Source organism: Platalea leucorodia (assembly GCF_965183815.1).
Source record: "Platalea leucorodia genome assembly, chromosome: 21".
Classification (NCBI taxonomy): Eukaryota; Metazoa; Chordata; class Aves; order Pelecaniformes; family Threskiornithidae; genus Platalea; species Platalea leucorodia.
Window position 1 is genome coordinate 2,720,700 of NC_138843.1, and position 20,167 is coordinate 2,740,866.

Below are 20,167 nucleotides of genomic sequence, written 5' to 3' on the forward strand. Positions count from 1 at the left end.
CCTTCCAAGGTCCCCAGGGCTGGTGGCCCCGTGGCCAGGCCCGGGAGCGAGGGCGCGAGGGTGGCAGAGCGGGAGCAGCACCCAGCCGCCTGGCTGGAGCGTGGCCACGGGGTGGTGGCTGTGCCCTGTCCCCCGCCCCGTCCCCCCAGCCCCGGGTGCGGGGAGCAGCTGGCAGCCCCTGCGCTGTTTATTTTTCCAGTCGCTGGGAATATTTCTTGTGAGAGCTGTTTGCTTGCAGGTGGTGCAACAGGGCAAAGGGCAGCTGTGCGGGCAGGAACCCTGGCCCGCGCCATCCTCCCGGTGCGGTGGGCGCTGGCCGGCTCCGGCACAGACTCAGTGCCCACCCGTGTGCCACCGGGCACGCCACAGAGAGTGGCACAGATCCCACGGGCACGGTGCGAGGGGCACGGCGTGAATGGGCCGGTGCGTGCCCTGGCACACCACGGGATGCTGGCACACGCGGTGGGTGCACGTGCTGGCTAATGCCCCGTCATTGCCCTGATCCTGTGCCCACCGCCGGTGCCCGCCAGCCCCGTACCCCCAGGCAGCTTAGGAACATTCCCTACGTGGGCAGGGAGCTCCCCGCGGGCAGGGGGTGCTGCCACCCATGTGGGGGCACGCAGCAGCACCCGTGCACCCTACAACCCCCCCAGGGTGCCGGCACCCCATCCCGCTGCCCACGCTGTGCAGCCCCTGCGGAAATCCCTGGATTGGGGCGCGCTGCAACGCAGTGATGCAGCAGCATCGCCATGGCAACGGGTGACATCATGCCTGGGCGCACAGGGACTTGGCAGCCCCGGGGCCCACGGGTGCGCGTCTGTCCCGGGGTGGCGTGGGTGCTGGGGGCGGGTGTGGGGCAGGGGGCGGGTGCCCGGGGTGGGTGTGGGTGTCCCAGTGCACCCAGCATCACTGGGTGACCCCAGGCCCAGGCTGGGGAAGGGGGTGGAGGGTCCCTGCGTGGAGCAGGAGCCCCCCAGCACCCTCACCCAGCCCTGCCGTCGCCCAGCCCGCATCCCACCCACACCCAGGGCCGTGCTGCCGGCCACTGGCCCCCAAGCGAGGAAGAGGCAGCGAAGTGTCACCCCGAGGGTTTTACTTGCTCAGCCACGTGCAGATGGGACAGTGGGACAGAGGACAGACACCCCTGTCCCCCATGCTCACCCCCACCCCACCCCACAGCCTCCTCACCCATCTATGGGTGCAAGGGCGTGGAGTGGTCCTGTGGCACCCAACACCCACCACTGCCGGGGGCTCTCCGGCCACGCTGCGTCCCCGGGGACAGGCAGAGCATCCCCCGAGGGCCCTGGGGACCCGCGTGGGGCAGCGCCACAGGGCTAGCACCCACAGGGTGCCTGATGCACCCATGCAGCACGGCACATCTCCCATCAGCAGGTCCTGCTGGGAGCCAGGATTAACCATCAGCCGATCCCTGTGGGGACGGCATCGGGGACGGCATCGGGGACGGCATCGCTGCTCAGCGCTTTGGGATTAGCTCCCTGGTGGGAGCCCCTTCCCGCCCCTCCTGCCGCGGGGATGCGGGCACGCAGCCACGGCCCCGTGGGGCTGCTGGCCCCGGGACTGCTGGGAGCGACACCCACGGCCAAGAGCCCCGAACCCCACGGCCGCGGCTCCAACCGGCCGTGTCAGCGGGGACGCAGCTCCGGCGCGGGGCTCTTTCCCGGGCTGAGCGTGCGGCGGAGCGCAGCTGCCCTGCGGAGCTGCCAGCTCGGATGAAGGCAGCGCCGTGCCATCTTCCAACCGCCCGGACAGCTCGGGCCGGGCCCCCCGGTTACTGCAGATGGGGAGGGAGGCGTGAGGTCACCCGGAAAATCGGGCTCAGCGCTCAGCTCTGAGGGGTTGTCACCCCTCCAAGCATGACAGCGGGTGCCAGCGGGGAGCGGGTGCGGGATGGACAGGGAGGGTGGGTGCCCTCGGCCCGCCCGGAGCAGGAACACAGGGCGACGGAGGGGGTGGCTGCTCAGAGGGGCAAATCGGCGCTGGCACAGCGGTTTGGCACAGACCGGCATCGCATCCTGGGCTGGAGGGGCCACGGCGCTCCCATGGGAGACCCCAGCCCCTGCACAGGCGGGTGCTCCCCCCCAGCACCCCACGGCATGGCTGGGGCTTGTCCCCTGCCCCACTCCTGGTGCTGGGTGCCCGGCTCCTGTCCCACCCGTCACACGCTGCTCACGCGCAGCCCCCACCTCTACCACGCAGCACCCACCTCTCACACACACACGCACGCAGAGCACCCAACTCCCTCTCACAGCACCCACTTCTTGCACGCACACCCCCAGAGCACCCACCTCTCACTGCAGCACCCACCTCTTGCACACAACCACCCACAGCACCCAACTCCTACACACAGCACCCACTTTTTGCACATGCACCCACCCAGAGCACCCACTTCTCACCTGCAGCACCCACCTCTTGCACACACAGCACCCATCTCACGTGCACCCAAAACGCCCACCTCGCACCCAGAGCACCCACCTCTCGCACACACCCACCCACAGCACCCAACTCCTACACGCAGCACCCACTTCTTGCACACGCACACCCCCAGAGCACCCACCTCTCACTCGCAGCACCCACCTTTTGCACACACAGCACCCCTCTCACGTGCACCCAAAACACCCACCTCACACCCAAAACACCCACCCCTCACCCTGAGCACCCACCCCTTGCACACCCCCGCTCCGAGCGCCCACCCCTCGCCCTGAGCACCCACTCCACCCCCGCAGCACCCCCCGCTGCAGACCCGCACCCAGAGCCCCCACCTCACCCCGGGTTCCCCGGGGCCGGGCTCCCCCCGGCTCCCTGCCGCCGCCGCTCCCCGCTCCCGCTCCCCGGCGCTCACCTGGAGGCCCCGGCGCCGCAGGATGCTGGGCTCGTCCATCCCGCCGCGCCCGCCGCCGCCCGCCGCCTCCCGCCGCGCCCGCTCCGCCCGCCGCCCGCCGCCCGCCGCCCGGTCCGCCCGGTCCGCCCGCTGCGCCCGGGGCGCCGCCCAGCGGCCCCGCCGCGTCACCGGACGCGCATCAGCACCGAGCCCGGGGCTGGCACGGCACGGCACGGCACGGCACGGCAGGGCATGGCACGGCACAGCATGGCACGGCACGGCACGGCACGGCATAGCATGGCATGGCATGGCACGGCATGGCACGGCATAGCATGGCATAGCATGGCACGGCATGGCACGGCATGGCACAGCATGGCACGCCATGCCACACCATGGAATAGCATAGCATGGCATGGCACAGCATGGCATGGCACGGCATGGCACGGCATAGCATGGCATAGCATGGCACGGCATGGCATGGCACGGCACGGCACGGCACGGCATAGCATGGCATGGCACGGCACGGCACGGCAGGGCATGGCATGGGACGGGACGGCACGGCATGGCATAGCATGGCATGGCACGGCATGGCATGGCACGGCATGGCACGGCATGGCATGGCACAGCACGGCATGGCATGGCATGGCATGGCATGGCATAGCATGGCATGGCATGGCATGGCACGGCACGGCATGGCACGGCACGGCACGGCACGGCACGGCATAGCATGGCATAGCATGGCATGGCATGGCATGGCATGGCACGGCACGGCACGGCACGGCACGGCACGGCATAGCATGGCATGGCACGGCACGGCACGGCAGGGCATGGCATGGGACGGGACGGCACGGCATGGCATAGCATGGCATGGCACGGCATGGCATGGCACGGCATGGCACGGCATGGCATGGCACAGCACGGCATGGCATGGCATGGCATGGCATAGCATGGCATGGCATGGCATGGCATGGCACGGCACGGCATGGCACGGCACGGCACGGCACGGCACGGCATAGCATGGCATAGCATGGCATGGCATGGCATGGCACGGCATGGCATGGCACGGCACGGCATGGCATAGCATGGCACGGCATGGCACGGCATGGCACGGCATAGCATGGCACGGCACGGCGCGCCACAGCATGGAATAGCATGGCATGGCACGGCACGGCATGGCACGGCACAGCACGGCACAGCACAGCATGGCATGGCATGGCACAGCATGGCACAGCATGGAATACCATGGCATGGCACGGCACGGCACAGCATGGCACGGCATGGCACAGCACGGCACAGCATGGAATAGCATGGCATGGCACGGCACGGCACAGCATGGCATGGCACAGCATGGCATAGCATGGCATGGCACGGCACGGCATAGCACGGCATGGCACAGCACAGCATGGCATGGCATAGTATGGCACAGCACAGCATGGCATGGCACAGCATGGCACGGCACAGTCCAGGGCTGACACAGTCTGCTTGGCTCAGTACAGCCCAGCACAGCAAGGTCTGGCATGGCATGGCACAGGGCTGGCACAGCACGGCACAGCACAGAGCTGGCACGGCATGGCACAGGGCTAGCACGGCACGGCATGGGGCTGGCGCAGTCTGCCTGGCTCAGTACGGCCCAGTATGGCACAGCACGGCACAGCACAACACGGCATGGCACAGCACAGGGCTGGCATAGCACAGAACGGCACAGCATGGCACAGGGCTGGAACAGCATGGCACAGCATGGCACAACACAGGATGGCCCAGGACTGGCACAGCACAGCACGGCACAGTCTGCCTGGCTTGGTACAGCCCAGCACGGCATGGCCTGGGGCTGGCACAGCACGGCACAGCACAGAGCTGGCATAGCACAGAACGGCACAGCATGGCACAGGGCTGGAACAGCATGGCACAGCATGGCACAACACAGGATGGCCCAGGACTGGCACAGCACAGCACGGCACAGTCTGCCTGGCTCGGTACAGCCCAGCACGGCATGGCCTGGGGCTGGCACAGCACGGCACAGCACAGAGCTGGCACGGCATGGCACAGGGCTAGCACGGCATGGCATGGGGCTGGCGCAGTCTGCCTGGCTCGGTACAGCCCAGCACGGCATGGCCTGGGGCTGGCGCAGCAGGGCACAGGGTGGGAACAGCCCCCCCGGCTCGGTGTGGGCCAGCCCAGGTCTGTCCCGTGGCTGGCATGGCACAGCATGGTCCATATGGCCCAGCACAGCCCAGTGTTGCCCAGTACAGTCCAGCATGGCATGGCACAGCCCAGTCTGGCATGGCACGGTCCGGCATGGCACAGCCTGGTGTGGCATGGCACAGCATGGCCTGGCCCGGTTTAGCATGGCTTGGCACAGCCCGGCCAGGTACAGCACAGTCCTGCTGTATGTTGTGGCATGGCAAAGCCCGGCACGGCTCAGTTTGGCGTGGCATGGCCCAGCATGGCGCGTACCGCAGCTGGGAGGGCAGGAGGGGCGCACAGCGAGGCGGAAGGTGCCAGGGGACCCTCTGTGCCCCCGCCCCAGCCATGCCCGTGGCAGCGGGACAGAGGGGTCCCGGCAGCGCCGTCCCGGCGCGGGGACGTTCCCGCCACCGCCGCCCTCCCGCCCCGAGCAAAAGCCGCACAAGGGGACGCTTTCTGCGGGAACAAGGGGACTCTGTGTGCGGCCCTCAGTGCCACCCGGCTCCGCCATCCCGGGGTCACCCGCCCCGTCACGCGGCTGCCGGCGTCCCAGTGACACCGTGCTCTCCTGCCTCACTGGGCCTTTGTTCGCGGCCGCAGGGGACAAGTCGTGCTGGGGATGGACACCGGAGCCTGGTTTCGGCGAGAGCCGTGTGCACACACACACGCTGCCGAAAACCCGAACAACCCCCAACCTTAGAGCAGCCGCTCGAGATTCGCTGGGTTACGGGCAGGGGATCAAAAGCATGCCGTGAAGTTAGCAAAAAAAAAAAAAAAAAAAAGGCAAAAACCCCAAAAACCCCAAGACATCTCTTTTTTGCTTACTTTGCGCTTCTTGCCAGGACGGGGCATGCGGCACGGCAGGGGCACGCGGCACAACCCCGGTAGGGTTTGGCCGAGTCCCGGCAGGCGTGCAGGCAGAAAAGGGGGATATTTTCGTTGCTTTCTCTTTTGCTTTTACCAAAAGTGAGGCATGCAATCACGCCTCGCCCTCTGCCCTGCCTGGGAACGGCCGCCCTTCAGCAAGCTTTTAGCAGAAGAGGAAACACCAGGCGTGGGGAGCTGCGCCGAGCGCCGGGGCTGCCGCCGAGCTGGGGGGGGACACCCACCGGGTGCTGGGGGACTGGGCAGCCAGGAAGGGCAGCGGAGGCCCGGATCCGGCGTGGGACGCCCCGGGTGGCTGATGCTGGGGTGGCTGCTGGCGGCACTGGCGGCGCTGGCGCGGGGCGGTAAGTGCTCCTGCGGCGCCGGGAGATGAGAGATAACTTCAGAAAACTTTCAATGAACGATTTGGGGGCGATAAGGCTCGGGGAGCTGTCGCTGCGATGGAGACGCTCACCCAAAACCACAAGGGCAGAGTAAAGCCGGGTGAATCCCCACCAGTGGCGGGCAGGAGTTGGGGCGAGCGGCACCGGCCAGCACCGCATCCCCGGGGAGGGGGGAAATGGTGTTTTTTGGGTGAGAATCACCAGCGCGGCTGCTCCGATCCCCCGGGTGAGCAACACGGTGATCGAGCAACGGCTACAGCGCTGCTCCACCCTGGCCCAACCTGCCGGGGTTTGGGGTGCAGGAGCCCCCAGCCACTGCCCTCTCCCACAGGCACCGCTGCAGCCCCCGGCTTTTCCTGCTGGAAGCAATGCGGCTCCCGCTGGTTCCTCTGCTCCTGGCCGCCCCGCGGCCCTGCCGGCAACACCTCCTACGTCCTGACGCTCTGGTGAGTCGGGCACCGCATCCTGGGGAGCCCATGGGATGTGTCTTGACTGGGACACATGGGGACACGTGGGGACATGTGCCCTCCGCATCCCAAGCCCACCCGGAGGGTGAGTGCTGCCCCATCCAGATCCGACCTTGCGCCCGCTCCCCCCGCAGCTACGTGGTGCCCAGGCTGTGCCAGCGGTTCCAGGCGGGCGCGAGGACGACGTACACCCTGAAGCATCACCGCATTTACGTCCTCACCAATGCCACGGCCTGGGTGGAGGCGCGCTGGGGGGACCACGTCCACAGGACCCCGAACCTCACGCTGTACCTCAACGAGGCCGGTAAGGACCTGCGGGGCTGGGCTGGGCGCCAGCACTGGTGCCAACAACCACGAGACTACCTCGTCTTTTCAGTCAAGCCAGATCCACCCTCCGCTGGGATGCCCTTCACCAAGACCGGTGGCCGGCTGCGGCTGCGGGTGCCGTGGCCGCTGTGCCACCATGGGGGCCGGCCGCCACAGAGGGAGGCTCGCTTCCAGAGGATGGGTGACCATGGCTGGACACAGGTAAAAACGCCATTTGCCGGAGCCGGTGGTGACCGACGGGATGGTCAGTAGCGTTGTGGCAGCCCAGGCAGCCTGGGGAGTGCGGGGGCTCGGTGACGCCACCGTCCCCCCCTAAAACCATCCATGTCCCATCTGTTTCATGGTGTTATTGTCTCTGCTCCATCCTCCCGGCCACGGGATCCCGCTGCCACCCGTAAAAGGATCAGGCTGCAATTCGCGGGGATTACACAGGCAAAACCCCAGATTAGACTAACGACGACGACGGATGAAATCCGGCCGCTCGTCCCCAGTGAAACCCCCCGCAGCCAGGGACCCCTCACCCTTCTGACTGCTGCCAGGAGGGTCCCGGGGCCGAAGCCGTGGTACCCCGGCCAAGGGGACCCTCCTGGCCACCATGTCCCCTGCACCCCATTTGGCTCTCCCAGCCCCTGGGATGTTCAGGGGACACAGGGCAGCATCTGCTTTCATGTCCCAGTAACATGCTGGTTTTACTGGGCGGGTGCCTCCGTCTCCGGTTCTCTCTGCAGGTGATGTGTGAGACGGTGACGGATGAGGATGACTCAGGTCGGTTTAGCCCGCAGGGCTGAGGGGGACGAGCATCCCCTGGGGGTGTTCCCAGGTCCTGATGGGGGGGCTCTGCCCCGTGCTTTCCCCTGGCCCCCCAGCACCCCGCGACGGCCAAAAACTGGGGAAAAGGGGGGGGGTCACCCCCCGCCTGACCCTGCCACCCCTCTCTAGTGACCTGTGCCCTGGGGGGGAACGGCGCCTTCGAGGTCCAGCTCCGGCACAAGCCCCCCCACTGGAGCAGCTACTGGAGTGACTGGAGCAGCTCCATCTTCGTTCCCGAGGGTGAGGAAGACGAGAGGAAGCGGGTGGGATCCCAACAGCTCCCGAAAATGCCAATAGCCCAGCCGGGCTCGTTCCTCTTGCAGAAATCCTGGCGAGCCCGGCGTTGAGCTACCAGCTGGGAAATCTGGGGAGAGATGGGCAGCGGGTGCTGAGGCTGGGCTGGCAGGTACGGCAGCATCCCCCAGGGACCCTCCCGGGTGTCCCCCCGCCATTTCATCCTCCGAGCCGCCGCCTCTCCCTCCCCCAGCAAGCCCCCGAGGAGCAGGGGGACGTCACCTACACGCTGCGCGCCCGCATGCTGGCGTGCCGCTGCGCCGAGCCGGCCGAGGAGGACGCCGTGGTGCTGGGGAGGGAGGTGACGGCACACAACCTCACCCTCTCCGGGGCAGAGTACGAAATCCTGCTGACAGCGGCCAACGCTGCCGGGACGGGGCCGGCACAGCAGCTCCGGGTGCAGGCAGAGCAGCATGCAGGTACCTGCCCCGCGGAAGGACCGAGCTCCCCGGCAGCCTCGAGGGAGTTATTTTCCCAGCCATCCCTTGCACTCCCCGTTTCATCCCAGATCTCGGCTTCAAGGACGTCAGCGTGGCTGGCGGCACCATGTCGGCGTGGTGGGAAGCACCAAGCCCTGGCTTAGTCTACTGCTTCGAGCAGCAGCAGCAGCCGCTGCCAGCAGCTCCAAAACCGAGCCTTTGCATCCGACGGGATTTCCCTGCCAAGAGCATCCATGTGGAGAGAGGCAAGGGAGCACCCTGAGCCCTCTCCCCGTGCCCCCTGCCTGGGGCTGGATTCTGGCGGGGGTTTAACCGACATCTCTGGTTCCTGCTCCAGGAGCAGTGGAAGCGTCGGCGTGTTACCGCCTCGCCGTGCACGGCTGGGCCCCGGCACGGGGCTGGTCCACCTTCGCCCTGCAGCACCACTACACTGGCAACGGTACGTATGGCAACACCAAGCATCCGCGCCCAGTTTAACTGCAAAAAGGAGGTTCATGAAATGCTCCCCCATTTTTTTTTGCACCCCCCCCACCATCATGTGCAGCCTCGCTGGCCATGCCCATCCGCATCAACGCCAGCGCCGGGGATGCCACCGCCGTCGTCCTCTGGTGGAGCCCGTCCCCCCGTGCCGCCTGCCCCGGGGCACTGGCCAAGTACCTCATCTGCCACGCGGCCGAGGGGGACAACGTGACCTGTGAGCGGGACCTCCCGTCCCCGTGGGGCAGGAGGATGGTGCTGCCTGCAATCTGCAGGCAGCTGCCAGACTACCGCCTGATCGTTACCGTTTGCCCAGATGGTGAAGCGGACGCCACGGCATCACACTACACCCTCCAAAACCTACGGCCCGGCACAGCCTACAGGGTGGGCGTTTGGGAGGTGACAGCAGAGAGCAGGGGGACGTGCAACGCTTGGTGGCACTTCCAGACCAAGGCACTGGGTAACGGCTGGAGATCCCATCCCCTCCCTGGTCCCCATGGGGTGCTCTCCATGGGGTGCTTGCCCTTGTCCCGAAACGGCTCCTGTGTCCCACACGGGGTGCTGGGGACAGAAATGCCACCATCCCGCTGCGCCCGTCCCCAGGTCCCCAGGGAGCAGCGTGGAAATCCAACCTGAAGTACCTGGGCATCTCGCTCAGTCTCCCGGCCGTGGCCGCCATCTACCAGCTGAGCAAAAAGAGGTGATGGCAGCACCCTCGCCCCCACCCCGCTCTGCCCCCCCCGCCCCCATTACCCACCCCCTCACCAACCACCCCCTCCCCAGGGCTCGCCGCCTCCTCTTCCCACCCCTGCCTAAGCCCATGGGCAGCAAAGCCATCCAGTTCGCCGCCGGTGAAATGAGCCAGGTGAGATGCGAGGTGCAGGAGGGGCCGGATCCTGCACCTCAGCAGGCGCCCGTACACGGCCCTGGCACGGGATGTTCCCATCCCAAACACATCCCACCCTTAGGACCAGCCCCGGCCAGGCTTTGTGGAGCCCTCGGAGAGTTTCAGCCCAGCTGAGCTGCTGCTAACGGAGCTGAACCCCGGCAAGGAGATGACCGACACCAGCACACGGCCCAGCACGCCGCAGCCCAGCCCCACGGCCAAAGAACCGGTGGTGGTGTGCCCGCTGGGCTGCGAGAAGGAGCTGCCATTCGCCTACCGGAGGCAGGAGTTGCTGAGCCTGGCTGGATTTCCACTGCCTGGCAGCACTGGCTGCTCCGGCCTCCCGGCTGGCGAGAAAGAGGAGGAGGAAGAAGAGGAGGAGGAGAAGGAGGAGGAGGGAAGGCAGGGGCTGCGCCCGTTGCTGGTCCCCATTGCCCTGCTCATCTCCGACAAACCCATCATCATCAGGGACGAGGAAGGATGGGACCCATCGCCGGAGAAGTTGGTGCTGTAGCCAGCACCAGGCTGGGGCAGCGGGGATGAGCGGCCGGAGGGAGATGAGGCAGGGTCTCACGGGGTGCTGAGCATCCACCCCTTGGGCTCGTGGTTGCACCAGCACCTTCAGGGAGTTTTCTGCTTTCCAGGCCATGGAAGGCGATGCCTCCAGGTGCAGCGTTGGGTGGGGCCAGGATCTGGCCATGCACTTCCCAGCCTCAACCTTTCACCGGCGATAAATCACGAGGGAAGGCGGTCGCAGGGTCCGGCCGGGGCTGAGGGGGTTTCCTTGGCCGGATCAGGAGGAGAGGCAGAGCTTCATCCCGGCCGGCCGCCTCCTGCCGCAGCCGGGGCCAGCGTCGCCCTGGCCCCTGCGGGATGGGGCACAAACAGCCCCAGCACCAAACACCAGCTACCTGCGAAAATTAAAAATATGCAAAAACTTAAAAATAAATGCAAAAATAAAAAAAATTAAAGTAAATGCACAAAGCAGCAGAGCTGAGATGGCTTTCCTTGCCTGAGCAGGCAGAGCACAGCAAGGATTTGGAGTCGAGGGTGATCCACGGCGCTGCAGAGGACGCAGCCAGGCAGCGGGGCCGGGACTCGGGGCGACCCGGGGCAGGCAGGGCCCCCCCAGCACCCCTGCGTGGGGCTCTGCCGCTGCCTCGGGCCTTATCTGGGGCAGAACTGGAGATGCTGCTGAAGATGAAGAGCGGTTTGCGGTTTCGTCTGCCCTGCACGCAGGAGCCGGAGGCGTCAGCATTTACTTGCTGAGAGTGCAAAAAATAAAAAGGAAAAAAAAAAAAAAAACAGGGTTAGTAGCACGGGGAAGTCCGGGGAAAGGCAGCGCCGGCAGAGCCACGGGGCCTCTGCTGCAGCCGCCGGCGTACGGCTCAGCCTCCTCGCTGCTGCTTTTAGCCCCGATCGCATTTTGCAAGGGATTTCACTAAAATTACACTTGCAGCACCGGCACGCGTGGGAAGAAACCGCGCTGATGCCGACTGGAGATAACACACCGGGGCGCACGGCCAGGGCGGCACACGGCTGCATTTCGGCACGTTCCCCTGCGCGACCTCCGCCAGCTGAGGGTGGGATGGGATTTACGGCTCTTCCCAGCGCTCCGAGGATGGGGACGGCTGCGACAGCGTCATTCCCATGGCACAGGGTCCCGGCCGGCTGTGTGCATGCAGGACCCCCCACCACGGTGCCCACCGCCACCGTGCCCATGGGTGTACGGCACCGCACGTCCAGGGCGTCTCAGCTGCCGGCGGAGCCACGAGGTGGCACCAGCCCCGCGTCCCCAGGGTGCTTCTCCACCTCCCAGCAGAGCAAATCCATCTTTCCCTCCCCGCCACGCATCCCCCAGCGGGCCCCTGCATCGCCAGCAGCCTCCATCCTTGCTCTGCAGCACCCCAAATCCCTGGGGATCGGCTGGAGGCCGAGGATCCGGCATCCTCCCGGCCCCAGAAACCCAGCCGGAGAGATCAGATTTAGGGATTTTATTGGGATTTGGGCGACACGGGGGCTCGCCATCGGAGCGCACCAGGCCAGCCACGTGCGGAGGAAGTATTCAGTTACCAGCTCAGCGCGAGCGCGCACTCGGGTTTCAGCCCCGGCCCCTGTTTACAGTCTGTTTTTGGGGCCGGAGTGGCGAAGGAAGCAGCACCAGGGTCACGGCTCGGCATGGTTGGGCGGCGGCGGTAAACACATTGCCCGGCTGAGGGCCAGCGCCGCCACCGGTTAATCATTTCTGTTCGTGGAACAGGTTCATGCCGGGACATCCAGTCCCGATTGCTGCATTAAAAACACCCCGAGGATGGGGGGGGACAGGACAGGAGAACCCCCCATCGCCCCCGTGGGGTCACCCTCCAGGGATCCAGCCCACCCACGGTGCCACTCGCATCCCCCCAACGCCTTTGGGGACAGCCCCATCCCCACCAACAGCCCACACGTCCTTTACCACACGTGTCCTGAGTTCGTCAGTGCTCTGCCGGGAACACGGTGCCAGCCAGAGCCCACAGGCAACGTGCCGGGGAAAACTAATTAAGCCGGCCCTGCCAATTAGTGCGAGCGAGTGGCTAAGGACTTTCTAATTAGTTTAAATTTCACAGGACTGTTTTCCAAATGAGTCTGCGGGAGCCGCTCTCAGCCCAGCGACCCAAGGACGGCCGCCAGGCCAGCTTTTGCAGCCAGGACGTGACCTTCTCCATTCCTCGTCTGGATCCGACCCCGCGCAGGACCCAGACGTGCCGCAGGGCATCAGTTATGCCTGGTGAGAGCCGCTGCCACCCGCAGCCTGAGAACGGGCAACTCATTACACTGAACCGGGAACTCTTTCTAGCACAGCTCTGGGGTAAGCAGCAAAAAGCCACCGCGATGGGGAAAATAAAGCTCAGCCCGGCGCACGTGGATGGCGGGAGCGTGGCTGGACCAGCGTCGATCCCAAAGGCACCCAGACAGAGCCGTGGGGTCCCCCCGGCTTTGGCGTCTTCCCAGGCGGACGGAGCGGAGCAGCCCCAGCCATCCGTACATGTGTACCCCAACACCTTTACAAGCAGCTAATTTAAGACCCGCTGCCTTTTATTTTTAGAGGAGGAACATCTGATTATGTCCTGCAATGCCTTTTTATATTGCCTGATACGCTGACTATTTCTGTACGGCTGTTTACAGCCGCCGGTGCCACCGCTGCCCAAATGCCGTGGGTGAAGGTGCCGTCGGCCAAGGCGAGCGCCAAGCATCCCTGCCCTAAAGGGGAAAAACCTCCCCCTATTCCCTCCCTATTCCACAGGGTCCTGGCGCTGTGTCCCCAAAAGCAAATGGCACCGGCAACACGCACGGGTGGGTTTACCCCGTGCCGCCTCCGCTTGCTCTTGCTAAGCAGAAAATTCAGCGCTGCATCCCAATAAAGCGCGCGGTGCAGCCAGCCGGAGCTGCGGGAAGATGCTCGGAGCCTGGGGATTTGCTTTGGGCTCCCTGATTTTGGAGGATGCAAGCTCAGGCCAGCACCGGAGGAAAACCATAAAGCAGCTGGAGGGGTTTGCTACGGCCCCATAACCACCAGCTCTTGGGGGGTCCGAGCCCCCGGGGGAGGCAAGGTCCATCCCTGCGGGTCTGGGCTGGGATTTTCCTCCCCGATCGAGGAGTTTAACCTGTTTCCCAGCCTCAGGGAAACGCAGCCCCGCAGAGCAACAGCCTGGTTTTGGCACGAGCAGCGGAGAAGGTTGCAACCCTGCAGCCCCTTCCCTCGTCCGTCCTTCTTGCAGCCCCTTCCCTCGTCCGTCCGTCCCTCTCGCAGCCCCTTCCCCGCACCCAGCACCTTTTCTCCCTCCCCGAGCCCCAGCCCAGAGGGGAGCCGATGCCAGCGAGGTGTTTGAGCCCAGCCCGACCACGAGCCGTGGCAGGGAGGAGAATTATTTTCCGGGCAAAAAGCCACCGCTGCCACCACCTACACAATGCCACCCGCTCCCGGGGGATTAGGTGACCATTCAGGAGCTGCTTTGACTTAATCTCTAAGCCAACAAATCGATCCCTAGCTTATTTTTTTTTATTCTTTAAGCAGAATTCAAGGGCTGCATCGCACCCAGGGACAGGCAGCTCATTCCTCACCCTGGCACTGTGAAACCCCCGGGGCCGGGATGCCCGGTGGATCCCCGAGGTGGAAAAATCTCCCTTGCAGCTGGGGAATTTTTGCTTTTCCTCTTTAAGAAAAGCTTTTGGGGTTCTTCCCCCCCCAAACCCCACCCCAAGCATCGCTGGCGCAGGCATCCCAGCTGTGCCTGTGCAGCGGGGAAGGGGCTGCAGGGACCACAGCTGGACAGATGACCACAGCTGGACAGACAGCCGCCAGCCACAGCTGGACTCGGCTTGTTTTGAAAGTCACGGGTATTTCAGCGGCGGCATTTCGCAACCGTACGGGTGTCACAACAACAACAACTGCAGTTTTACTTTGCAAACAGGGCCCGCGGCCTCCCAGCACCCCGGCTCTTTCCTGCTCACGTCAGGCTGAGCTCGCCTGCTGCAACAGCCTCACCCGGGCAAGCGTTATTTCCAAACCCAAGAATGGAAAATGACTTGAAGCAACATCAAAATTGAATATTTAATGTTTTTTTTTTTTTTCCCCACTAAGAGGGGCTCAGAGCTGCCCCGTCCCCTGCAGGGCTATGCTTGGTGCTCAGACCACTGCAAAATCCCACCAGGATGCGGCATGCCCCAGCACGCGAGCCGGGAGGAGCGGTTAGAAGCCATCTTCTCCCTCTGCCACGCGAGAAACGCCCGGGTGATGGCAGGAAATATTTTCTTTCTGCAGTTTTAATGTTTTCGGGTGGCTGCTCTCAGGGCTGGCAGCGCCGGGGGCAGCTCCGCCTCTGGCACGGCCGAAGCTTTCCAGGCTTTGGCAGCAGCCTGGCACAGCAAAGCCACAGCTATTGATTTTTTTTTTGTTTTGTTTTCCAACCAAAACCTTATAGTAATAATAAAAGAAATCATAAAACAAGGGTGTTGGGAGCCAGGCAGCCACCTCCCTGCGCTTCGCCGGCTGTCGGGTAATCTGGAAGGAAAGGACACGGCGCCCTTATCGGCACACACATTCCCCTGCCCGCCTGGCAGCGGAGCCGTCCAGAGGTTTGCGGCATAAACATATTTTGCTCGAGCAGGCGGCTGGGGTTGAACTAAGGATAGCTGGCTCAGCAGGAACCAGAGAGCCCCATTTCTCCAAAAAATCCCATTTTTGCAGCAACCCCCCGTCCGTGCATACAGGGAAAGGGCTGATCCCGGAGCACGCAACCAGCTGAGCCTTGCAGCAAGACATGCAGGACCAAGAGCAATCCCCCCACCCCGATCCACCCTCCTGGCGTTCACCAGCTCTTTGCAAGCTGATTGACTCTCCCTCATTTTTTCATGCACAAAACCGCCAGGAAAGCGGAGTGAACCAGTTCGGGACCCCCCGGAGGAGCCGTGGCCGCCCTCCCCGCCGGTGCTACCTGCCATGGCCACCTCCAACCAGCTGGGCCCCCCCAGGCTATCGCTGCCTCCATCGCTGTGCCGGGATATGGTAGCATTTACACAGCTGCTTAGCAGGAAAATCTCTCTCCCTGCTCCATGTAAACCCTTGCATTTAAAACTAATTGGGTGCAGGCTTGCTAACAAGGTCAGTAAACGGGGAGGGGGTTGAATTGCAGGCTCCTGGTGATGTGTGGGCATCCCTGCAAGCTGGCTCAGAGCTTTCCTCTCCTCCAACCTGGGCTTGGCTCAAGGTTTTTTTCTGAAACTGGCTCAAAATTGCTGCTTCTTGCAGGGGCGGGGGGAAAAGGGGAAGAAAAAAAGGAGCACGACCCTGTTTCTGGAGGCTTTGAGACTGGGGAGCAGATGGGGGACTGGAGCTGTAGGGTTTGCCAGGGTCACCCCATCGCAGGAGCTGCCCCGGGAGTGGGGCCGAGGTGGCAGGGGCTGGGGAACAGCGGGGGTGATGGCCCCCCGCTCCTCGCCTCTCGGTAGGGGATGGCCACGTCCCCGCCGGCACCCGGAGCAGCCCACCGGTGAGGGCAGCGGTGCTGCTAGCATCCTCCCTGGTGCCAAACGCCCTGCGCAAGCAAGGTTTTAGCTGCAGGGAGATGCGGTGGTCAGGGCGTGGGATGCCACCGCGCCGCGTCCCCTGAGACGTGGCAGGGGATGGGCACCCCGCGCCGGACGGGGGTTTCCACACGACTTGCGGAGCAGTGGCCAGGAGCGACGGCAAATATGGCCGGGGTGGGGAGCCGTGCTGGGGCCAAAGTCCCGCCGTGCCGCGTCCCTGGCACGGGGCATGGATGTGTCACCGCAGATCCCAGCCTGTCCCCGCATGCCGGCATGGGAGCCGTGCCGCGTCCCCGGCCAGGCCAGCACCATCCCCACGCGCCCTGTTTGTGTGCCAACACATCACGCGCCGCCGTCGGATGATTCGGGAGGGGGGGATATTTTAGTGTTGTTGTTTTTTTGAACAAAGCCAAAATATTTGCATCCCTGTGGGGACGGCTCTGGGTCGCCAAGCCCGGGCCACTGGGATAGGGGACACCCGGCTCGGTGGGGTGGGTCCCTGCCGGCACCCAGCGCCGGCAGCTCCAGCCCCCCCCGCCATGGTCCCCGCTGTTTATACATAGACATGTTTGTGCGCGGCGCCCAGCCCCTTCCTCGCTCCCAAACAACTGGATAAAAGTCAAAAAGTCATAAAAATTTTCCATTGCCCGAGGGAGGGAGCAGTGACCGCGCGAGGGGCTGGGAGCCCCACAGCGAGGGACCCCAAATAAGGGGGGTCGGCCCCAGAAAAACAAGGGGGTGGGTTTGATATAGTGAATAAAGGTGGTGATTTGCTCCCAGCAGCCCACGGCATCAGCCAGCCCCACGGTAAATGCTGCACCGGCACCAGTAGCGCCGCCGTCAGGGTTTGCGGGGTGTCTCGGTGAGCACCGTGATGCCCGCTCGCGCTGATATGGTGCTCCCAGGGCACAGGACACATGGCACATGGGACGCATCCATCTGGCTGCTCCAGACCCTGTTTTTCGGCATAAACCAGCCCCGGTTTCTCTGCAGTTTTCCCCTGCACCTGGAGGATCTTGCTGCCTGCGCCGGCTTGGCCACTGCTCCGGGAAAAAGCTGCGATTCCTGTCGAGCCGGCGGGGAAAGCCCCGGCGCAGGGATGTGGGGACTTTGCCTGCGGTTTTCGTGGGCGGGAGCAGCTCTGGCACACAGGCGGCTGAGTCAGCAGGCGGAGGATGGCCGCGGTGCCGCCCTGGCATGTCGGGGTGCACGGCTGCTTCCCGGGGCCCCGGCGCAGCTCTGCCACCGCCATGCAAAGGGGGTCCCCGGAGATGCCGCTGGGGCCAAGCTGTGCTGTTTGCAGCACTGCAGGTTGGAGCAAAACCAAAGCAAGGCCTTGTGCTGCTGGGGACTGCGTGTGTGTCCCCAGGGTGCTCAGGGACCTGCTGGCATGGCACGGGTCCTGTAACCCGGGGATGAGCAGGTCCCTGTGCTCCTGAGCACCCGTCAGCACCGATTTGCTGCTCCCCAGGGTGCGAGCAGCGCAAGCCCAGCATCCCACCGGCTGCAAAGATGGGCAGCACATCGACCCTGTCTCCAGCACGGGGACAGAGCGGGGCATCCCCATTAGGGCAAAATCCAGATTTATCATCCCCGACCGCCCCTCCCTGCAAACAGCCCAGCCCCCAGTGCCCCCATGGCGGGTGTTTTGGGGCGAGCTGCACCCTGCAGGGCTCAGCCCAGCTGGGCTGGGGGAAGGCGGCGCTTGTTTTGGGAGCTGGATGGGCGCCCAGGCCGGGAAGCAGCAGCCGCGCAGCTGATCTCTGGCCCTTGCAAGGCTGCACCGGCGCCGGCACATTCTGTCCCTGCCAGTGCCGGGACAGCCGTGAGCTTCGTGTGTCACCCTCCCTGCGACATGGCTGCGCTGGCCCCGCGCCACTGACCCTTCGCCGGAGGACAACAGCCTCAAGCGAAGACCACGGCTGCTGTGCTGGGAGCAAGCATCCTCCGGGGATGGGGACAGCAGGGGGGGAAGGAGCAGCCCCCCGACACCCTGCAGAAAGGGGCTGCAGGGCTGTGAGCTGCAAGGGGGGGGTCTCAGCACCCTGCAGGGCTGCGAGCTGCAGCGGGGGGGTCCCGGCACCCAGTGCCCGGGGCAGAGGGGTCCCGCACATTATTGAGCCTGAAGGGCAAAAAGGAAAAGAGAGAGGAGCAGAGAAGTGGGGGGGTGGCATTTCCATGCCCCTCGCGAGCAGCAGATTTGGCCGGGTGGTCTGGGAAGCATTTTCCAACACGTGGGGCCAGGAGCTATAAATACTGCCGGCACTGTAATTGCATAACGCGCCTCCCGCCCGGCATCGGGTCTCCGTGCTGCGGCCGGCGCTGCCGCACATGGCACAGGGCTGTCCTGGCTCAGCAGACCCCCAGGGACCCCCGCATGCCCCAAACCCCCCTGGGCCGATGAACAGGAGAGCAGCCGGTGCTGTTCAACAAGGACTTTGGAGCCGGGGAAGATAAACAGCAGGTTGGAGGGAGCACCGGTGGCACAGCCAGCGGTTGTGAAAGCGCTGCCGGGGGGGTCTGTGCCTCGCCCCGACTCCGGGGCAGCTCCGAATATCCAGACGGGGTATTTTTAGCCCCTCCAGCATTCAGGAGCGCAGTCCTTTTGCTGGCAAGAGACCCGGACAGGCTGTGCCCCCCCTCCCTTGCTGTGCTACTGTCCGGCTTTATGAGAAAAACCTGGAGGCATCTGAAAGAATTCCTGCTGGAAAGATCCCTCCCACGTGGGGACCGGGAGCGGTGCCCACCGGCGTTGGGTTCCCCAGCCCAGCATGGCCTGTCCCCGTCACGGCGTGATGTGCTTTCCCAGAAAGGCGCAGCAGGACGGACGGGGTGCTTGGCGGCTCTCCTCCTCCTCTGGCCCTGGGAATAAGCATCCCCTTGTGCGGCTGGGGCAGATGATCGGGGTCTGACCGGCAGCCCCCGGCCGTCTCTGCCGCTCAGCGTTTGCCGGCACAGAATGGCTCCCTTGTGCCATGCCGCGGCGTGGCGGAGATTGGCTGCACACCGGCCCCGGGGGGCTGATCACAGGGTTTCCTTTGGAGGCATCTTTATCCAGGGGGGTTGCAGCGCTGCGGTTTGTGCCCTTTGATGTCACCAAAATGCCCCAGCGCGGCTGAGCTGCGAGGCCATGCAGCCCCGGCTGCCGCTACCGTCAGCGGCAGATCCGGGCATGCATCTCCCCAAACGAGGATGCAAACAAATTCACTGTGAGGCCGGTTAATCCTCTTCCGAGGCAGATTACTTGGTGCGGCCGGGGATGCCAAATAAAAATCAGATTTGAATAAAGGTTACACACGCACCAGGCTGTCGCAGGCAAACACCGGGATGCGTTATCTCGCTGGGCTGCGGCCGAGCGCCTGGCCCACTGCAGGAGCACGTGCTGCGACGCAGCTGCGGTGCTGAGCAGCTCAGCAAACAACAAAAAAATTACATTCCCATGGCAATATTTTTAAACACCACGGTCTGTGGAAGGCATAACTAAACCCAATGCAAGATTTGCTGTGCTCAGCAGAGATACGGAGCACAGAAATGCTGTTAAAAACCAAACCTTAAGCCAGGGAAGCAGGTGACGGAGCCCAACCTTCCTTGGGAATGGCCAAGCCACCGCAGGAGGGTCCTGGCTTCTCTGTGCCAGTGGGACCTGCCGGGTCCCCGCCGGGCTCTCGGGATGGAGGCAGCTCTCTGTCCTCCGGCAGCCCGGGCACAGATAGGAGCGAGCGTGGAAAAATACAACGGGATCTAAACCGGTGATGGGAAAAGGGCCAAACCTGCACGGAGGTGGAGGAGCCGGAGGCACGGCGCGGAGCATCGCTCAGTGCTCGCCCTGGGAGCCTGACATCTGGGCAGGGGGGCTCCGAGCGCGGGGGACCAATCCTGCTGGGGAGCAGCGCTGGCCGAGTGACCCAGTTAATCCCAGTGCAGAGCAGGACTGGGTGCAGGATGGAGCTGGGTGCCCGCAGGGCGATGAAGCGAGGGGAGGGAGCGCTCCCGCTCCGACATCCCGACAGCCACGTGAGCTGTGCAGCTCCGGGCAATGGGAAGCGTGGGCAGAGCCGGTGAGCGGATCCAGCAGAAAGAGAGCAATAGGAAAATATCCAGGCAACATC

General features: G+C 64.6%; 2 protein-coding genes across 2 annotated transcripts in view; one reads left to right on the forward strand and one right to left on the reverse strand.

Moving 5' to 3' along the window:
* Nucleotides 1-2,919, reverse strand: part of MAST3 (microtubule associated serine/threonine kinase 3) — a 28,486-nt gene extending 25,567 nt beyond the window's left edge. The window contains exon 1 of the mRNA XM_082331190.1: nt 2,861-2,919. Within this exon, the coding sequence (XP_082187316.1) occupies nt 2,861-2,899 (39 nt within the window). The 5' untranslated portion in view covers nt 2,900-2,919. The remainder of the gene's footprint in view (nt 1-2,860) is intronic.
* A 3,194-nt stretch (nt 2,920-6,113) lies between these two features.
* Nucleotides 6,114-10,726, forward strand: IL12RB1 (interleukin 12 receptor subunit beta 1; the record flags this gene model as incomplete). The annotated part of the gene is made up of 15 exons (XM_082331125.1): nt 6,114-6,252; nt 6,623-6,737; nt 6,893-7,062; nt 7,135-7,314; nt 8,025-8,135; nt 8,219-8,301; nt 8,383-8,608; nt 8,698-8,874; nt 8,967-9,068; nt 9,174-9,323; nt 9,423-9,566; nt 9,710-9,806; nt 9,890-9,971; nt 10,075-10,497; nt 10,637-10,726. Exons 1-15 carry the CDS (start codon nt 6,207-6,209, stop codon nt 10,724-10,726), a joined length of 2,196 nt encoding a protein of 731 aa, XP_082187251.1. The 5' UTR covers nt 6,114-6,206.
* Nucleotides 10,727-20,167: the final 9,441 nt, after the last annotated feature.